The 20,317-nt window shown below is 35.8% G+C and overlaps 1 protein-coding gene across 1 annotated transcript in view; it reads right to left on the bottom strand.

Annotated features, from left to right (window-relative positions):
• Positions 1–20,317, bottom strand: part of FSD1L (fibronectin type III and SPRY domain containing 1-like) — an 81,504-nt gene that overhangs the window by 8,616 nt on the left and 52,571 nt on the right. The window contains exons 7-10 of the mRNA XM_008589485.1: positions 10,773–10,982; positions 9,193–9,291; positions 4,800–4,932; positions 4,112–4,144 (exon numbers count right to left, since the gene is read on the bottom strand). Coding sequence (XP_008587707.1) covers positions 4,112–4,144; positions 4,800–4,932; positions 9,193–9,291; positions 10,773–10,982 — 475 coding nt within the window. The remainder of the gene's footprint in view (positions 1–4,111; positions 4,145–4,799; positions 4,933–9,192; positions 9,292–10,772; positions 10,983–20,317) is intronic.

The raw sequence follows: 20,317 nt of genomic DNA, 5'->3' as shown, positions 1-20,317 counted from the left end.
GTTCGGATCCCATGTGGAGACTGGTTCCCGCTCACTGGCTGAGCGCGGTGCGGACGCAACACCGAGGGTTGCGATCCCGTTACCAGTCAGTAAAAAAGACAAAAAAGGAAAAAAAAAAAAAAAAGATTATCCTAAATTAATTATTTAAGGAAAATGAGGAAAAGTATCTGTATTCTCACCACTAATTAGAAATAAAAACACTTTCCAATATAGTTGCACTAGAATTTTTCTTCCTAAGAAAAGATCAATTTAGCAGACATTAATAAGCTATGAACTAACACTGGAATAGAAATCCCTAATAAAGGGAATGAAAAGGAAGGAGGTTAAAAATAAAATTGTTCTAGTATGGTTATTAAATTTTAACAAAAAAGCTTTTAATTATCCAGAATTCCTATGCAATACAAGAACTTAGTATAATTTACAGTTATTCTCCAAAAGTTCACTTGAAACTCATTATCTAAAATCAAAGTATACTCTCTCCTAGAAAAAATGAGTGGGCACTCAGGATGGCTCACCACAGTTTACCTAATCCATAAAGTCACCAAAATATTATCGTATATTAATCAAAAATATATTTTTTAACTTCTTCAAGGTTTGGTTTGACCAGATTTTCTAAGTTAATATTTATTATACAATACTCTTAAAAGTCCTTCCTCCTTACAAGATAATTCAACTGTAAATACTGGTAATTATACAAAAATAAACATAGTTTTTAAAAATTAATCTTTAATGTCAGTATTTGTAGAAAATTAGTTTTTGTAACTAAAGAAGAAAGATGGGATACAGTAACTTTAGAACACTAGCTTTTGATTATATTTAACTTCACTTCAAACCCCCATGTGTTTTAGTATTGCTGGTATTATTTTTACACTTAGTCAAAACTATAGTTTCTTTTCAGCTGAGAGAGAGATGGAGCAAAGAAAGTAAAAAAGATTTTGCTGTGGGTAACTAGGCAAGAATCAAATGAAGGAGATGAAAGGTTAGAGTAAATGTTTAATTAGGGGTAAGGAGGAATTAAATGAGTCAAACCAGTGGTTCTCAAACCTGGCTGTACATCAGAACCACTTGGAGAACTTTTAAAAATGCAAATTACCAGGACTTGCCATAGACTACTGAATCAGAATGTTAGAGGGTGGGCTTGAGAAATACGTGTTTGTGTTTTTTAATTATGAATTTCAAGATTTTACTGCTCAGCTGGGCTAGAAGCCACTAAGGTTAAAAAACAAAACAAAACAAAACTTCCCTAACAAGGGGCAGGGACTAACAGAGTGACGGTGAAAAGACAGTTCTTACACAATTTACTATATGGCACCCTCAGTACTTGGTTGCAGCTGTGAAGTAGCTGAGGGAAGGGAACCACAACTTCTCATCTCTGTATCCTCAGTACACAGTAGGTGTGCAATATTTGACTAAAATGAGTGCAGTCGGCTGAGTAAATGAAATATATGATATTATAAACTAAGGATCACCTATACCTTCTTGAACTATAGTCCGAAATTGAAGAAACATAGGCCTTTAAGATTCTGTAATCAATCAGTGACTATCAATAGAGAAGGCGCTACTGAATCAGAATCAGTGAGGAAACTTTCAAAATACACTGACAGTTCACCTCCTCAGTTGGTGGGCCAGAATATCTGCTGGGAGGAAAGATGCATTTTGAAAAATATTTCCCAGGAAACAAGGGAAAGTCACATAAATAAACAGAAAATTTTCACTTAGCCCTGTTTCAAAATATGCTAAGAGCTCCTTTGATAACCAGAATAACAATTTTTTAAAGAAAAAATGTATAACTTACCAGTAGCAAAAAAACAAAGGGAAGCATGGAGAAAAGAAAAAAGACATAACTATCGAGAATGGCAGTTTAGTTTCAGAGAAAAGTTAAATAAGGAGAACTCTTTCAATGCAACATTCCAGCCTTCCAACGCTAAGTTCATTTTTGGAAAAAGTACAACCCTTATTATGTCTTATGTCAAACATGATTTCCCCCACGTCACTACTCTTAAAGACACCTTGGCCACTTTATCTGAATTAAGGCTCTTTGTTATCTCTAGTCTACATTATTTTACCAGCTTCCCAAACGATCTCTTTGCTACCCAATTCATCTCATTCACTATTAACAAGATAAACCTAGCTCTGACTCCCCTAGTTTAAAATATTCTTGTACTATATTTCCATACTGTCTGCAAACGACAGCATTTCAGGTTCTTGATTTGATACCAATCTGCCTTTCTAGCCTTCTCTCCCCTAGAGAGCACTATACAGCTAAATGTACCAGCAAGAGTGTTCTTTAAAGTCACACAATTTGCTTCAGTGCCTCTCCTCGTATTGTTCCTCCTCTCACTGCAAGTCCAAATACCACACATTCTTCCAGTTCCTCTAGAACCAGCCTAAATAACATCCCCTTAATGAGAGTCTCCCAGATCCTACCAGGCTAAATAACTCTTCTGAGGAGTCTAGCTCCAGGCCAAAATCCTATGTGTGATCTTTCAGGCCCAATCACAGACAATTACAAAGGCTTCATCTGACAGGCCTTTGGATTGGGTGGGTAGTGTGGGGGTGCACGGTGGGGTGGGCTGCCCTCCTCACACCAGACTTAGTGCATAGCTAGTGAATGCAATTTCTAGAGGGAGTTGCAATTACACCCCTCTCCCTACCATGCTCATGAGAGTATCTGCATTCCTAGCCTAGGTACCTCTGTTCAGAGGCCCCCTTATGGGAGGGAGACCCTAGGCTGAGATATTTTTCAGTTGCCTGAGTAGAAGATCTCCTTAAGAGCAGGAGGAGTGGGTAGGGGTGGAAGTTTGAAAACACTTTTCTCCACTATCTCTCAGTACCTTTCTACCCTCCCCCCCCTTCTTGGCCCTCAGGTCCATAAACAGGAAGGTGCCTTTTATTTTGTGCTTCCTGGCAATGAGAAGATCCTCTGTGATCTGTGCTGACTCACTTGACCTTCACCCGGTGCCTTCTGTTGGGGGAAATGGAACACTATGGGAGTGAGCACCCTTTCCTTTGTAGCCTTTTTGCTTCTACTATCACAGTAAATCAATAAAGGCTTGATTATTACTTTCAGTTTGGCTCATTGTCCTAACTGACCATCTCAAGATCTGGCAGCTCTGTACATCTTTCTTCCTCTGAACTCCTTTGTTCATTACACATACTTGCATTATTGTTACTTGTATATATATCTCACCTACATGAGTTAGAGCAAATTTCTTGAAGGCAGAGACAGTATTTATCCCTATAAACCCCACAACATCCAGCAGCCATCCTACAGTGAACAAATATTTATGGAAAGAATAAGTAAATGTACATAAGCATTCTAGAAGTGGCCTATATACAAAATACCCATAAGAGGAGGGAAGGGAGAAAGAAATAATATAACATAAAATGCTAAATACAAGTGATCTAAAAATTTCCCAGTGACCAAATGAAACTTCATAGATTCTATTAAATCCAGCAGCATTTTACAATTTATAATACACTAACTATATACACTAATAATACACTAAAAGCAAAATTGCTTTTACCAATAATAAACAAATTGAAAAAAGGAAGAAATTTTGAAAACAACACATTCCTGTTTCTGATAAAGATATGTGATATCTTCAAATAAGCACATTACTACTTGTGTAATTTGAAATGATTCATCTTTCTGGCACTGTAATGAGAATTTCAGCAATGAACTTTTCTATCCTTGATGCTTTTGAAATTGCATAATTACTATAAAATATAGAAAGCTTCAAACCTGCCTCATGTCAGATACAAACAACTAAAAGCAAAGCTATAATGTTAAATTGAATACAGTACAACAAGAAAGATGCCAGGTATGAGTAAAAGCAGGAAAAAAATCAGATGAGGAAAAATAAGTCAAGAAAGACTTTAAAGCAGAGCTCGTTTAGTTATCATATATAATATAATCCAAATAATACGTGGCACACTACAATGCTGTAAATTCAAAACATAAGCTACCAATACAGTCTACACAGAGCAGAATTTTAGCTTATAAAGGCTGCTGCAATGGCTTTTGCTTATTGGTTAAAAGAAAAAATTAAAGTTATTCAGCCAAGCTAGATATACTAAGTCCTAGAACTAGATAGATATAGATCATCACCTTGTATGTCTCTTCAGTGAAGTAACATGGACACTGTCAGATAAAAATAGGCAACTGTTAAGAGACTGACTTACAACTTAAGTTTAACAGCTTATAATAAAATTAGATCAAATGCCTCCTGAGGATTATTATTATTATTTTTTTTATTCACTGTTGTAACTCACAATGACATTTACCTTCAATTTGGGCAAAAATTTATTCTGTTAAAAAAGAAACAGGTTCCCATACTTTGACACTGTCTAAATAAGTTAATAACAAAAGGTCCTTGAGCCTGCCTCTTGGGTTCATTGGGTTGCTAATGGGGCAAGATTCTGGGGCTGAAATTGCAAAAAGTTGTTATTTAGTGTAGAGATGCAGGAAAGATCTATACATCTAAAATTCAGAAATTATACCTGGAACTTCTCTCTAAGCAATTCAAGTTGCTGTATATATGTAACTTTAAAGAAATAGAATGCTGAAATAAAAATCTATGAAGAAGAGGATTAGGAAAGAAACTAAAAATAAAGTAATGAAAAATATTAATGACAAAATCAAGTAATGACAAACAGTATCATATTCTTCATTTTGGTGTTACTAATATATCATAAATCACACTGGTATGCAGAATAAGGATTTTAATATAAGTTACTATAAAGTAAGAACCAATGTACAAGCATTTCTCCATATAACATCTAATGAACTAGCTTACCTGCCGCCCTTGTTCTCTTTTCCTTTAATTTTACTTTCTTGACCTTTTCCTCCAGTAGGATCCCACTCTACACAGGTATCTTCAACTTTCAGGTTCAAATGGGATGATGAATTATCCAAACTGAAGTTAAGTGCTATCCAAGACAATATTTTTCAATTAAAAAAAAAAAGTAGCATATTTCCACTTTCTGAAGCACAACTATCACCACATTATTTTCTCACTCAATTGATTCAACACTGTAAATAGAATAAAGTTCAAATTTCCAATCCTAGCTTTTAAAGCTCTCAATGATTAGGCCATAATTTACAATGCCTAACTTATTTCCCATTATTCTTCTCTATATACCCTATACTCCAATCAAATACAATGTACTTGCATAGCCAGTGCTATTCCTTCTAATGGAATCTCCATCAGCATACAGTAGTCTCAATTTCCTGTTGTAAGAACATCAGTTGATTATCAGTTGATTTTTGTTACTAAATAGGAAGGAGAACTGGTAGAACCGAGGAGGAATGATACAGTATAAAAATTATACAGCCTGGCACACATATTTTCTCTGATGTTTTAATACTTAATGATTTCATACTTAAACTCTCATTAGTTTCAAATTAAGACACTGGAAGAAACTGGGGCCATGATGGCAGAAGCAAGGGAACTGACCTAGTTGATTGATGATTTACATCTGCAAAGAGCAGAGGGGGGAAAAGGACCACTTAAATGAAAATGAAACAAATGAACATGAAACAAGACTATGTTTTCAAATCATTTGATATTTTGGAGAACTATCTGTACTGTTCACAAGACTTATTCCAGAACTTCTGATGTAGGAAATCAGTATAACAAGGTATTAGCTTTCCTCTTTGGAAACTGAGGGTAAATCATTAAAATGTATTGATTTATGGCTGAGTAATACACAGTTCCTTCTATTTTAAAATGTAATTCCCAGAATCTCTATCTTGCAAGGTATCTATTAAACAGTTACCAACAATCTGCTTCTGTTAGTTATATTTCCCTTCAAAGGTTCAAATTCCTGGTCATTATTTATTGAAGGAATATTCCTTTACAATACCCCATTTTACTTAAGGATATTACTCAATTTAGCTAAGGCTTCAGTGTGTCTGTGAATTATGCAACAAACAACAAAATAAGCATATAAAGAGCCTAATGTTTACCTAGTGAATGAAAAACTTTTTATCCTCTATTCTATAAAGAGCACTTTAATTTCAGCTATGCATCAGAGCCATTATTGTCTTTATTTATAAAACAACATTCTGAATACAAATCTACTGACCACACAGCTTCCAGTAAATGTCACACTATATAAGGAAGTTAATAGCTTTCAAAACATGCATCTAAACAGAAATGAACTTACAGAAAGAAGGAATAATGCAGCTTTTCAGTAAAAATGGAAATAGAATTCCTTAATAGGTAGGTTACTAAAAAGTCAGGATTGGGTAACACTGAAACCCTGCATTTCCAAGATGAACTGCCTTAAGAAAACAGAATTAACCTCTATATTTAAGCTATTAGGTAAAGCATGTGAGGGCATCTACATTTTTTGAGAGGAAGAAAAATTGAATTTAATTCTAAGGTGTCATCAATTCTCAATTGCTTATTAAAATCCAAAGGAGGGGGCTGGCCAGTTAGCTCAGTTGGTTACAGCACAATGTTATAACACCAAGGTCAAGAGTCTGGATCCTGGTACTGGCAAGCCACCAAAAAAACAAAACAAAACAAAAATCCTAAGGCAGAAGGGAGTGGAGGGAGGGAAAGGAAGGAAGGAAAAGGAGGAAAGAAAAAAGGGGAGGGGAGAGGAACCACATAAGACCAGACTTATCAAATATCACAGCATCCAAACAAAAAGGCATGGGCTTCAATCCTAGGGGTGTCATCTTTCGTCTCTCTCTCACTTTCTCTTTTTTAAAATCCCTTTATGGGACCTCAGTTAAGCCACAGAGCCTCTCTAAGGTAACAGGGATAACATTATAGTAAAAAAAAAAAAAAAAAAAAAAAAAAAAGACTGGCCTCAAAAGGAAGATCCTATCTCTTGTATAAGCCCTGTAATAGAGCTAGATATTAGTTTTATTAGTTTTAATATCTTTAAAACTCTGTGAAGACAAGGTACCAAAAATCAGAATACTGGTATGTTTCATATATTTAATTTGTGTTAGTGGCTGCTTTCTTGGTACTATAAAATTATATATCATAGCCACTATAATTAGAGGTTGGAGAGTAGTTTGTGATTTTTTGATATAATAACATTTATCTTCACAAAGAAGTAAAGGATAATATACCATAAAAAATCTGGTCCTAAAAACTTAGATTACTCATCACTTTTGACAATTTCAATGCCATAAGAAACATTGCAACATACATTGGAGGGACAGAATTAAGCAATGTTCACTATTTTCCATACCAAGGACCATAAGTGGTGCAGGATATGAAATTCTGGTAGGCCTCAACTATTTAACCTTCATCTCTCTTTCTTTACCTCCAGTTCTTCTTGGTCAAAAAGGGATGCAGCAAGCCAAACAAATTAGTAAACAATTGTTCAACATACTACTTTTAAAAATCTGGACTTTTCCTATGGAGCTCTTGCTCTCAGAAGCTATGCCAATGATATGGAATAACCCTGGAAAATCTGTGACCCATAGCCATGTGAGAGAAAAATTTTATTCTAGGATTTCCTGAAGGTCAGATCACTGTTTAATGGGTCTCAGGGTTGAGTTTCAGTCTATTCCCACCCCAGGGGGTTGATTCAACTGTGAAAAACACTCAAAAGGACTAAAATCTCTCTCTACAAATCCTAAGACCAAGAGTTTGACTGGTAAGATCCAGATACTAACAGAAGCAGCCATGGGCCGGCCCGGTGGCGCACTCAGTGGAGTGCGGCGCTTGGGAGCGCGGCAGCGCTCCCGCCGAGGGTTCGGATCCCATATAGAGACCAGTCCGCTCACTGGTTGAGCGTGGTGTGGGCGCGACACCGAGGGTTGTGATCCCGTTACCGGTCACGAAAAAAGACAAAAAGGAAAAAAAAAAAAGAAGCAGCCAGTCCAGTTCTAAGGAAACCACACGCCAGTTATTAATTTCCTTAAACCTATGGAATTTGCACAGAAATGCACAAGTCACCACATTTAAGTCTAAGTTTGGTCACTGAATATAAAGGTAGATGAAAAGGAACAAAATAAAAAAGATACAATGCTCTTGAAGGAGAATAATAGTAATAGTAATGCAATTTTACCTGACAGGGGCTAAAAAGAGTTCAAGTTATGTAGAAAATATTATCTGCCTGCAAATATGACTATACTTTGAAACAATAAAAGTCTCTTAAAAAAAAACCCCACATTAACATCTCGGTTTGATAACAAGGAATTCAATGTAATTGCATTTCTCAGCTAAGTTATTTAAATAAAAACATTTGCTAATCCAAATTACTTCAAGTTAATTTAGACCTTTGTGATGCAAACCTATTTTTCTGAGTCTGTCTCATCAATAACTTATGTGCCTCATATTTTTTATTCTAATATTTTTATATCATCCTCTAAATCATATGAAATCTAGAATGCAAATCTATTCAAATGCTATATGAACTAGTGGTCAATGGAACACCCTAATTTACAATTACCTACAACAATGTGTAGTGTCTGATTCTGGAAGTAAACAATGTGTAGAGTCTGATTCTGGGAAGATCTCTAGCATTATGGCCTTCAAATTGGTAAATACCTAATAATCTTCTCCCTTCAAATATGTTATTCTGGTCAGTTTTAACTAAATCCAAATTGCTCTCAGAGGCCACAATAACCTAGGTTCCAGGCCTATGATGAGGGCTAGGACAGAACTTGGAAAGAGATTCTTATCGACACCTTTCTAAGCTAGATCTGAGGATTGTGGGCAAGTCATTTAACATATTTGAACTTCACTTTCTTAATCAATATGGATATCAATAATACCTAGTCTACTGATCTCTCAAGATGATTTTAATGATCAAATAAAGAGATGTGACAGTGCTTTGTAAACATTAATAAACCACATAAATGTTAATTACTGCAAAAAGATTCAGGAAAACAGAAGAGACCTGAACTAAACAGGTACTTCCCTATTATTGTTTCGTAATCCATTCTCTGGGAAAACTCTGGGCAAATCTCAGCGATGCTTATGCATGTTGTAAACACACACCAGAGAATGTAACACCATCACCTCAGTCTATTTTACCCACATGAATACAGCCATAAAGGAAACCCACTACTATAGTCCTATTTTCCCCCATCTTGTAATTCCTACTGTTGGGAAAGCCAGAAGGGGGGAAGGAATAAAATATTTCCTATCACAAAGTCTTGAATAACTTCAGGTGTTAACTTTTGTCTTATTATGTACAAATAGCTACTGATTTTACCTTTGGTCTCTAGAGTCACCGGATCAGAATACTCTCCAGCCACAGCCTTGTTACAAGCTCGTACTCTGAAATTCATGTACTTTGAATCAAATTTTAAACCTGTAAAAATAAGAAAGGTTTTCAGACATGAAAAGTAAAGGACTCCATCCCCAAAAGTAGCAGTATCAACTTTTTTTTTTTTGGTGGCCGACTGGTATGGGGATCTAAACCCTTGACCTTGATGTTATATAATATCATGCTCTAACCAACTGAGAATAACTGGTCAGCCCTGAGTATGAACTTTCAAACAGACATTTTTTTTCCTCTTTGGAAGTACCTCTATTTAGAAAGAGTATGAATTTATGTTAAAAGGGAAATAATGCTTGAAATAAGAAAACCCATGATTCATCTATTATATTCTTCGAAAGAAATGAAATATACAGTTTATAAACTTTTTTATTAACCTGGTTACAAAAAGACACCCTTTTCAACTCTCAGTAAAAGTAGTATTTCATTCAAGGACAGATGCCATCATTTAAAATAACATATTCAGTTTCTGAAAAGTAGATACCTTAAAGAATTTTTATACTTATGAAACATCGTCTTTTTCTGTGAAAAATGAATTTAAAGAGGAAGTGAAACATGCCATTAATAACAAATACTCTGAAGTTTAGTCTAAAATAAAACCTCAGTCCAAAAACTTCTAGCTATGGAAACTTCAACAACCCCTGACTAAGCCTCAGTTTTCTATCTGTAAAACAGAAATGATAAAGCCAACTTCATAATTATTGTAGACACTAAATGGATATATTGTACTGATTAAGAAGTACTATACATAACACACTTGAGCCCAGCTCCTGACAAATACTCATTGCTCAATAATGGTAGCTCCTAATGTTACTGCTCATGCATAACAAGCATGGAACAACTCAGACTATGTTTGGCCATTTCAAATCTCCAAAGTTCCCTATACAGTGAGACATCTTTTCAAAGGCATTCAAAAGTCCAACACAAATTTCTTTTTTTTTTTTTTGTCTTTTTTTTTGTCTTTTTTCGTGACTGGCAACGGATCGCAACCCTCAGTGTCGCGCCCATACCGGACCAGGACCGGCAACGGGATCGCAACCCTCGGTGTTGCCCCCGCTCCTCGCTCAGCCAGTGAGCGGCCGGTCTGTATGTGGGATCCGAACCCTCGGCGGGAGCGCCGCCACGCTTCCCAAACGGCACACTGTAGCAGTGCGCCACCGGTCCGGCCCGCAACACAAATTTCTAATACCTAGTTACACCTCTACTTTAAATATTAATGTGAAGCTAATACTAAGGTAAAAGCCAAGGTAAAAATTAAATGTTACTCTGAAATACTGTTTCCAGAACATCCCTTCATATGTTTTATATACATTCTGTTTTGCCAGGCTGCAAATGTCCAGAGGTAATTAAAACAAAGGTTTCCTTAATGTCTTAAGCGAAATTCACTTCCATAACGAATATCTAAAAAGTCAGTTTGGCTAAAGAAACTTAATAACTTTATCCTTTAAAGTAACTGAAAACATATTTTATAATTACATTTATTCTCTGAGATTTCTAAAATGCAGTCATTTTACCTGCTAGTGTATATTCAGTACTCTTAATATTATCAATTATCTCCCAGCATCGCTCATCCTTTACACGTGGAAGGCCATCAAAATTAGTTTTCCTATATTCCAGTATAAAATGGTCAATTTTATTATCTTCTTCTGGCATTCTCCAAGCTACTGTTACAGAGTTGTCAGCCACCAAACACTCTCCTGGATCTATCTCTGGAGCTTTGGGGACTGCAGAATAGGAAAAAAAAAAAAAAAAAAGGCTCATTCCTCATTTATTATAAAACACTAATCAAATACTTATGTTTGTCATTCAATGTATGCTTTTCATCCTGCTTAAAAGTGAAGCAAGTTAAGAGAGAAGCTACCCTATAAATGCAAAATAACTATTTTCAAAGCTAGATTATAGCTTCATTTATTGCTAGATTATAGCTTCATTTATTGCTAGATTATAAAAACGTCATGTTTCAAAGTTTTTTCATAAACTTATTCAAAGTATATTAAAATTTTAGATGGCAAAAAGCTAATTCCAACATGCTAATGATAAAGAATCAAGAATGACTTGTTACTTCTGAACACTTTATACTTTTAATCTGTTATTTCAAATAGCTGTAGAATATAAATTAAGTCAATACTAACAAATAGAATGAATTGCTTTGACAATGATTAAAATTCAGTATTGTATTTTCAATGTATTATTAAAACCTTGTTTATATAAGCACTGTAATTTCTCAGCACTAAACAAAAACAAATTCTCCAACCCCCCAAAATAGTTATAGATTTGTAAATGTTTCTCCAAGAGTTCTATGATTCATTAAAATAAACTGGAGTAAAGGAGCCACATTTAGTATGTATGAACATTAATCAACTTCCTTTCCATAAAATAGATTATTTTATAGTTTTTCAATATTAACACATGTTCCATTTACAAACAGGCTCCCTAGAGAATATGGTCATCCAGTGATACAGATGTGTCTGAACTGTGTGAAACTTCAGTCTAGCAGGTATTGTATTTAAACTTTTTGTCACACACAAATAAACTTTAAAGGACTTATTCCTGTTATGTAAGGCTACTTCAACATTTGAAATCAATTAATGTAATCTATCACATCGATAGAAGAATTATATCATCATAATGGAGAAAAAATTTGACAAAATACAACACCCATTCATGACAAAAACTCTCAGCAAAGTAGGAAGAAAGGGGAACTTTACTTGATAAAGAACATCTTCAAAAACTATAGTTATCATCATACTTAATGGTGAGAAAGAAGATACCCTCCACTAAGATGGAAACAAGGAGAGGATGCCCGACCCCTTGCAATTCCTATTGAACATTTTACTGGAAGTCTTAGCTAAATACAATAAGAAAAGAAAGTAATAGGTATACAGATTGCAGAGAAAGAAATAAAATTTTGTTCAGAGATGACATGATTATCTATGTAGAAAATCCCAAAGGATAAACAAAATAATCCCTTGAACTAATAAGTGATCTTAGCAAGGCTGCAGCATATGAGGGATGAATAGGTAGAGCACAGGGAATTTTAGGGCAGTGAAGTTATTCTGTATAATGTAATGGTGGAGATATACAACATTATACATTGTCAAAACCCACAGAACTGTATAAAACAAAGTAAACCCTAATATAAACTATGGATTTTAATTAATAAAAATGTATCACTATTGGTTCATTAACTGTATCAAATGTACCACACTAAGACAAGATGTCAGTAATAGGGGAAACTGTATTGGGGAGGATGAGGTGGATATACGGTAACTCTCTGTACTATCTGCTGAATTTTCCACAAAATCAAATCTGTTATAAAAAACAAAGTATTAATTTGGGGGAAAAAACCCTAAAACAACAAAAAAATGATATGCAAAAGTTAAAATACAAAGCAATATGAGAGCTAGCAAATAATAAAGTAAACCAAATACCTCAGTAAAATAATCAACACTAAGATGAAAGGAATTTGACTTAAATTTTAAATCTTCAAGGTTTACTACTAAGTAAGAAAGAGAGGGAGGGTGATCTACCTCCATTAACTAGAGTCTTCTCAAAGTTCAACTCTTTCGTGTGTGTAATTACACAATAAATACTTGGACTCTGATAATACCTCATTAGTAAGACAAGAAGTATTTATCATTTATCATTACCATCAATTTCCTTCAACTGTCCTATAGGGTTTTTGTCCCTATAATGCATAACAGATGTTAGTCTCTATTACTGAAACATAAGAAACATAGACTATTTTTGCCAAGAGAAAGACCAGAGGCATTCCTAAATTTAATATGGTCTGCTTTGCCTACATGTGAAGAAATGTAAAAGCCTGTGGTATGTAGCAATTTTATAATTTTGCTGAGTCATTAATCTGTACTCAAGTACCGAGAGGCTGGTATAAAGAGAGTCACTTCATTTGTGAGTAGGCCTAGCTAACTCCCCACTATAAAGCCTGTGGTATGTAGCAATTTTATAATTTTGCTGAGTCATTAATCTGTACTCAAGTACCAAGAGGCTGGTATAAAGAGAGTCACTTCATTTGTGAGTAGGCCTAGCTAACTCCCCACTACATACATCTCAATTCTACTGCCATTCCAGTAAGATTTTATTGGCAAGCAGATTGTTCTTTCTTATGAATAATGGTCTCCAAAAGAAAGCTAAATGCTAAGGGGAAAACTGAGGTTAAAAAGAAAAAAAGCTAAGAAAGTGGTGATACTTGGGAAGGAAAAAGAAAAATTAGATAATTTAAGAGTGGTATGTCGAATTAAGGTTGACTTGGATCTAATATGTAGAAAGTTACCTTAGATTCAATAGAGAAGTAAGAAAACAATCCATCAGATGAGGGTTACAAATTCAGGAGAAGATGAAAAGTAGTCAAGTTGTAACATAAAAATATTACTTAGGAAATGCAAAATTATCTTTGGAAATGAGAATGGAAAGTAATCCACACATCTATCTACCTTTTACCACAAAGCAACACTTGACTAGCAAGAGCATGGAAACTGGCCAAAATAATTTACTAATGTTTTCTCGGCATGTGAATGTAAAAGGGCAAGTGGCATCAACATTGCCACAAACATCTTTCTTTTCTTAACTGCAGAAACTCAAAGGAGAAAGTGTGGAGTATACTAACATTTGTAAAGCAAATGTATTTCACAGGGTCTAGTTTCCAAAGCCCTGTAGTTTCAGGTTTAACCTAACTTTTTAAAATTACATATAGAAATGTTAAGCTTGCAAAAGACAGGAAACTTTCCCCAGGCTAAAGTCTCTGTTGTGGATATTGAATTGTAACACAGCAAAGTTGCTGGCTCTCAAGGACAGACGTCCTTGGAGCAGGTTAACCTACTGATTGATATGTTAAGAAAGTTGCTTTATTGTTATGTAAAAACACTGAGGAAATTGCTGTAGGAAAACACAGTATTTGCTAAGAACAAGCTTTTGTTGGGGGATCAACTTAACCTTTTTCAAATTGCATTATGGAACATCACGTTGTTATTTCACTGATGTTACCAGCTTCTATTGTTAAACTATACTTAACCATAACTCCGCCAATGCTCTTTTTATGTAACTTTCTGGCCTGGAGCATAAATACTGAGACAGAACCCCAGTTCAGGGTTAACTTCCCAAGGAGGAATGCCTCTCTCTTGATGGTTCTGGGAAGTTAACCCCTTCGGGGTGTCTCACTGCTCAGAAGAGATGGGCTTTGAGTAATCCTTTTTGCATCTCCGTCACCCTGTGCAAGGCAAAGCAACAAGAAAGGATTAAACCCAAAGTTTCAATGTATTAAAAAAATGGCTTAGAGTAGATAAAAATGAGTTTGTAATTACCACCACCATCATCACTTCCATTGTTCAGACTGAGATCCGTCCACAACTAACATTACTATATGTAATGCAGGGCAGAGTTGATTTTAGTGGCATTTATGAAGTTAATTAAGGGATGAAGATATTTTTTCATAAGTTAACTTGATCACATCTTATGAGAAATTTTTATGCTACAGTAGAATATAAAACAATAGAGATTTAAACACATCTTTCATGAATTTTAAAACCAATTTTACTTTTCCTTCTGGATGAAACTCCTCCACAAAAAAATTTCATTTTTTATTATACCTCATTCCTTCAGACTTAACAGTTTGCCAAAAAAGGACATCCTAACTGTTCATACAATCTACTTGAGTATAGAGCAGGCATGGTATTGGTATGTTACGCCATCACAGAAACCAAAAAGAAGGAGAGTAATAGTGAAAAGATTGCTTTTTTAACAGTTTTCTTTAAAAAAAAAAAAATCAAAGTAATAATATTCAGGTATATGTTTATGATATACTGATCCTGACTCTTAGTCAGAATTTAAAAGTGGTGGGAAACCTAGATAAAGAAACTAAGGATGTATACACTACATTTTAGGATTTAAAAAAAAAAAAAAACTTCTAAAAAATTCTGCTTACAACAGAAAACATTATGAAAAAGAAAAATGTTATCAATATCAGTGATTCGCATGAGAAAATGGAGAAGGGGGTTGAAAACCATAGTTAAAACCTCAAATGCCTATAAATCACTATGCAAATTCTCAAAGTACGGGTAAAAAATATTGACATAATATTAAGTGAAAAATACAATTTCCCAGGCATCAAAGAAACTGCAAGTTTTCTTTACAATTTAAAAAAGAAAGTAAAGGGCTGGCCTGTGGCTCACTCAGGAGAGCATGGTACTGACAACACCAAGCCAAGGGTTAAGATGCCCTTACTGGTCAACTTTTAGTTAAAAAGGTAGGTAGGTAGGTAGGTAGGGAGGTAGGTAGGTAGGTAGATGGATAGATAGATAGATAGATAGATAGATAGATAGATAGATAGATAGATAGATTAAAAGGAAAATAAAAAAGAACAATGGTAGCAACAACTGCTATCACTTAGTGAGGGTTTCCCACTTCAATCCTCACCATCACAACACGATAAGCTTTACATTACTATCACCACCGTTATTGTCTGGGCTCAAAGATTTCAAAGCAACTTGCCCAAGATTACAAAGTTAAACAGTGATTGGAATGTTTAACCCCTTTACATTTAAAGTAATTATTGATAGTGAAAAATTTACTATTGCCATTTTAATTGTTTTCTGTCCCTCTTTTTCTCTCGTGCTGTCTTCTTTGTGTTTCATTCTTTTTTTATACTGATAAGCTTTGTTTACTTTTTCTTCTTCTTTTGTGTAATAACCAGAGATATTTTCCTTGCAGTTACCATAGGACTTGCTTAAAATATCTTACTGTTCTAACAGTCTATTTTAACTCATAAACAACTTAATTTCACTTGCGTTTATAAAAACTCTACACTTTTACTTCTCCTTTTAACATTTGTTCATATTGTGTATCCATGCACATAATATAAATTATAATACATTTGTCATTTAAGTTTTATATTTAAATTAAGTGATTTACCTACCACTGTTATAATAATATTTTTGGTTATATATTTACCTTTACCAATGAATTTCATACTTTCTCATGCTTTCGTGTTGCTATTTAGTGTCCTTTTGTTGCAACTTGAAGAACTCTCTTCAGCATTTCTTGTAAGGCAAGTCTAGTGGTGAAGAAGTCCCTCAACTTTTGTTGTCTGAGAAAGTCTTTACCTCCCTTTCATTTTTGAAGAACAGGTTTGTCACATAAAGTATTCTTGGCTGGAAGTTTTTTTCTTTCAGTAATTTGAATATAGGGTCTCACTCCCTTCTGGCATGTAAGGGTTCTTCTAAAAAAAAAAAAATTGCTTATAGTCTATGGCAGTTCCCTTGTACACCATACATTACTTTTCTCTTGCTGCTTCAAAATTCTCTCAATTTTGCAATTTGATTATACTGTGTTTCAGTGTGGGTCTCTTTGGTGTTCTCTGAGTTTCTTGGATCTGGATATCTATTCCCAGTTTTGTAAAGTTTTCAGCCATTATTTCTTTGAATAAGCCTTCTGACTCTTTTCTCTTTTCTCCTTTTGAAACTCCCATAATGTGTATATTTGTCTGCTTGGTGGTGTCCCATTAGTCCTTTAGGTATTTTCACTCTTTTTCACTCTTTTCTTTTTGATCCTGAGTGAATGATTTCCAGTGTGCTGCCTTTGATTTTCCTAACCCTTTCTTCCTGTTGATCCTGTTTGCTGTTGGACCCCTCTACTGAATTTCTCATTTCAGTCATTGTACTCTTCAGCTCTATGATTTCTATTTGGTACTTTCTATTTCCTTTTTGTTGAAATTCTCACTTTGCTCATGCATTGCTCTCTTGACGTCAGTGTGTATTTTATGACCATTATTTTGAATTCTTGGTAGGGTAAATCACATATCTCTGTTTCATTAGGGTCTGTTTCTGGAGATTTACACTGTTCTTTTATTTGGAACATATTTTCCAGTTTCATTTTTTCCTTAACTGTCTGTGTTGGTTTCTGTGCATTGGGTAAAACAGCCACCAATCCCAGTCTTTGCAGACTGGCCTAACACAGGAGATGAACATCACCAATTAGCCTGGCCAGAGCTTCTAGGTGCTTCTCAAAGCTTTGTGTCATACAAACTGCCGTCTTTATTCTTAGTGGCTCCTAGGAGACTAGAGTATGCCAACTCCTGTAAGTGCCCTGAAACAGGAGACAGAGGAACCCGTCCTTCAACTACTAGTTGAAAAAGTTGGAGTGTTAGATGTGTGGCTCAATTCCTTCTCTCAGGGAGAAGCTGGGAATTCGAGTTTATCACCCACTTGTTACACACAGGGCCAGGGAGGAGAACTGTAGCAAATGTCTGCAGATTTGTTCAGACACTCTTTCAAAGCATTGCTTTGTTCTCTTTTGCCACCAGAGGCCTAGCAAACTCCAGGTCCCATCAACACTTGGATGCAGGTGGGTTAGAGGTCAGTTCCTTTGGGAGCAGCCAGAAAAGTTAGGGGGCTAGATGTGTAGTCTAACTCCTTCTAAGGAGAAGTTAGAGCCTTGGTTTTATCATAAGAGGAAGCTGGGGGAGAAAGTGCAGAAAGTGCTCACATAACCATTCAAATTCCCAAGGGACTAGTGATTGACTGCCGTGTTAGCTTCCAGAGACAGATGAGTTAGAAACCAGATCCTCAGGTAGTAGTTGGATAAGCCAAGGCACTAAATGTACAGTCTAATTCTTTGAAGGGAGAAACTGGAAGCTGGGCTTTACTGCTGGAGTGAACCAGGGTGAGGAGTTGCAGGAAGAGACTGCACAGCCATTCAAAACCATCAATTTGTTTTCTATAGAACCCAGGAGACTAGCAAATGCCAGACTCTGTCAACTCCCAGATATAGGCAAGTTAGTAGTCAGACACTTTGACAGCAGCCAGAAAAGTCAGGGTGCGGGCCGGCCCGGTGGCGCACTGCTACAGTGCGCCGCTTGGGAGCGCAGCGGCGCTCCCGCCGAGGGTTCGGATCCCACATGCAGACCGGTTCCCGCTCGCTGGCTGAACGACATACGCACATTTGTGAGTTTTACCTCCAGCAGCTCACCAGGTTTTCACCCTGAATAACAGAGAAAAATTCCCCCATGCTTCCAGCAGTGGGAAGGGGAAAAAAATCTTGAAATACACCAGAGTTTCTGTTCTTTAGAAAGTCTGTCCTCAAGAGAAACTATTATACCAAAGCCTAACCTACTGGGGTATTTTTTTCAGAGCCTAACTAACCTGTGCAAACAAAAATACCTAACCCTTGGCCACTCTATCCATCCTGTTCCACCTAAGGGTGGGGGAAACTGAGAAACACCAGTGAAGTTCACAGTCCAGAGGCACAGGCTCATGAAAGACTGACACCTAATCATAGCACTACAGAAAGCTGCCGCTCCCCACACACCTTACCACCACATTAAAAAGAAAAAGCCTATTTAAACCAGCTTCTTTAACCCAATACAATATGTATGTCTATCAGAAAAAAAAAAAAATTACAAGACATGCTAAAAGGCAAAAAAACAGTCTGAAGAGACAGAGAAGCATTAGAACGAGATTCAGATACGGCAGAGACATTCAAATGATCAGACCAAAAACTAAAAACAACTATAATATACTAAGGGCTCTAATGGATAACACAGACAACAGCATGAAAGAACAGATAGGCAATGTAAGCAGACAGATGGAAATCCTAAGAAAGAACCACAAAGAAAGGCTAAAGATGCAAAAACACTAACAAAAATGAAGAATGATTTGATGAACTTACTAGCGGACTGGACACAACTGGGAAAAGAATCTCTGAGCTTCAGCGTATCTCAATAGAAACCTGCAAAACTGAAAAGCAAAGAGAAAAGAGACTAATAAAACCTCCCAGAATATCCAAGAATCGTAGGATAACTACAAAAGGAGTGACGTATGTGTAATGGAAATTACAGAAGGAACAAACAGAAAGGAACAGAAGAAATATTTAAAACAATATTAATATTTAAAACTGAGAAAGTCCCGAAATTAATGTCAGACACCAAACCACAGATCCAGGATGCTCACAGAACACCAAGCAGAATAAATGCCAAAAAAACTATACCTAGGCATATCATACTCAGACTACAGAAAATCAAAGACAAAAACAAAAAAACAAAAAAGGCTAAATGAAGCCAGAAGAAAAAAACACCGAGCTATACAGAAGGAAAGGTAAGAATTACATCTGATTTCTCCTCAGAAACCATGCAAGCAAGAGGATGAAGTGAAATATTTAAGTGTTGAGAGAAAAAAACCACTAACCCACAATTCTGTATCCTTTGAAATTATCCTTCAGTAGTGAAGGAGAAATAAAAATTTTCTCAGACAAACAAAAATTGAGGGATTTTGTTCCTAGTATACCTGCCTTGCCAGAAATATTTTTTGAAAGTTCTTTAGAGACAAAATTAATATAGGTCAGAAATACAGGATCTACATAAAGAAGGGAAGAACATCAGAGAAGAAGTGAAAGTAAAATTAAAACCTATTTTTCTTTTTCTTGATTGATCTAACATAACAGTTCATTCAAAATAAAAGCAACAATGTACTTCACTGTGTGTGTGTGTGTGTGTGTGTGTACACTTATGTATGCTTATGCATAATAAGTAAAATAAATGACAGCAGTGATACAAGGGACAGGAGGAAGGAATCAGAATTATTTTGTTATAATATGGTATGTGGTTCTACTCATGAAGTAGTACAGTATTATCTGAAAGTGGACATGAATTAGTTGTAAACGTATACTGCAAACCCTGTATAGGGAATCCAGTAAAAAAGTGAAAAAAGGGCCGGCCCGGTGGCGCACTGGATAGTGCGCCGCTTGGGAAGCGCGGCGGCGCTCCCGTCCGAGGGTTCGGATCCCACATACAGACCGGCTCCCGCTCACTGGCTGAGCGAGGCGCGGGAGCAATGCCGAGGCTTGCGATCCCGTTGCCGGTCCCCAGTCCGGTACGGGGGCAACACTGAGGGTTGCGATCCGTTGCCGGACACGGAAAAAAGACAAAAAAAAAAAAAAAAAAAAAAAGGGAAAAAAAAAGTATAATTGATATGGAAAAAAAAAAGAGGGGAAATGGAATCATATAAAATGCCCAAAAACACAAGACAGAAAAAAAGGAAAAGAACAAAAT

Source organism: Galeopterus variegatus, unplaced genomic scaffold (genome assembly GCF_000696425.1).
Source record: "Galeopterus variegatus unplaced genomic scaffold, G_variegatus-3.0.2 Scaffold5468, whole genome shotgun sequence".
NCBI lineage: Eukaryota > Metazoa > Chordata > Mammalia > Dermoptera > Cynocephalidae > Galeopterus > Galeopterus variegatus.
The sequence above is the reverse complement of the archived record's forward strand: the minus strand, read 5'-3'. Positions and strand labels throughout refer to the sequence as shown.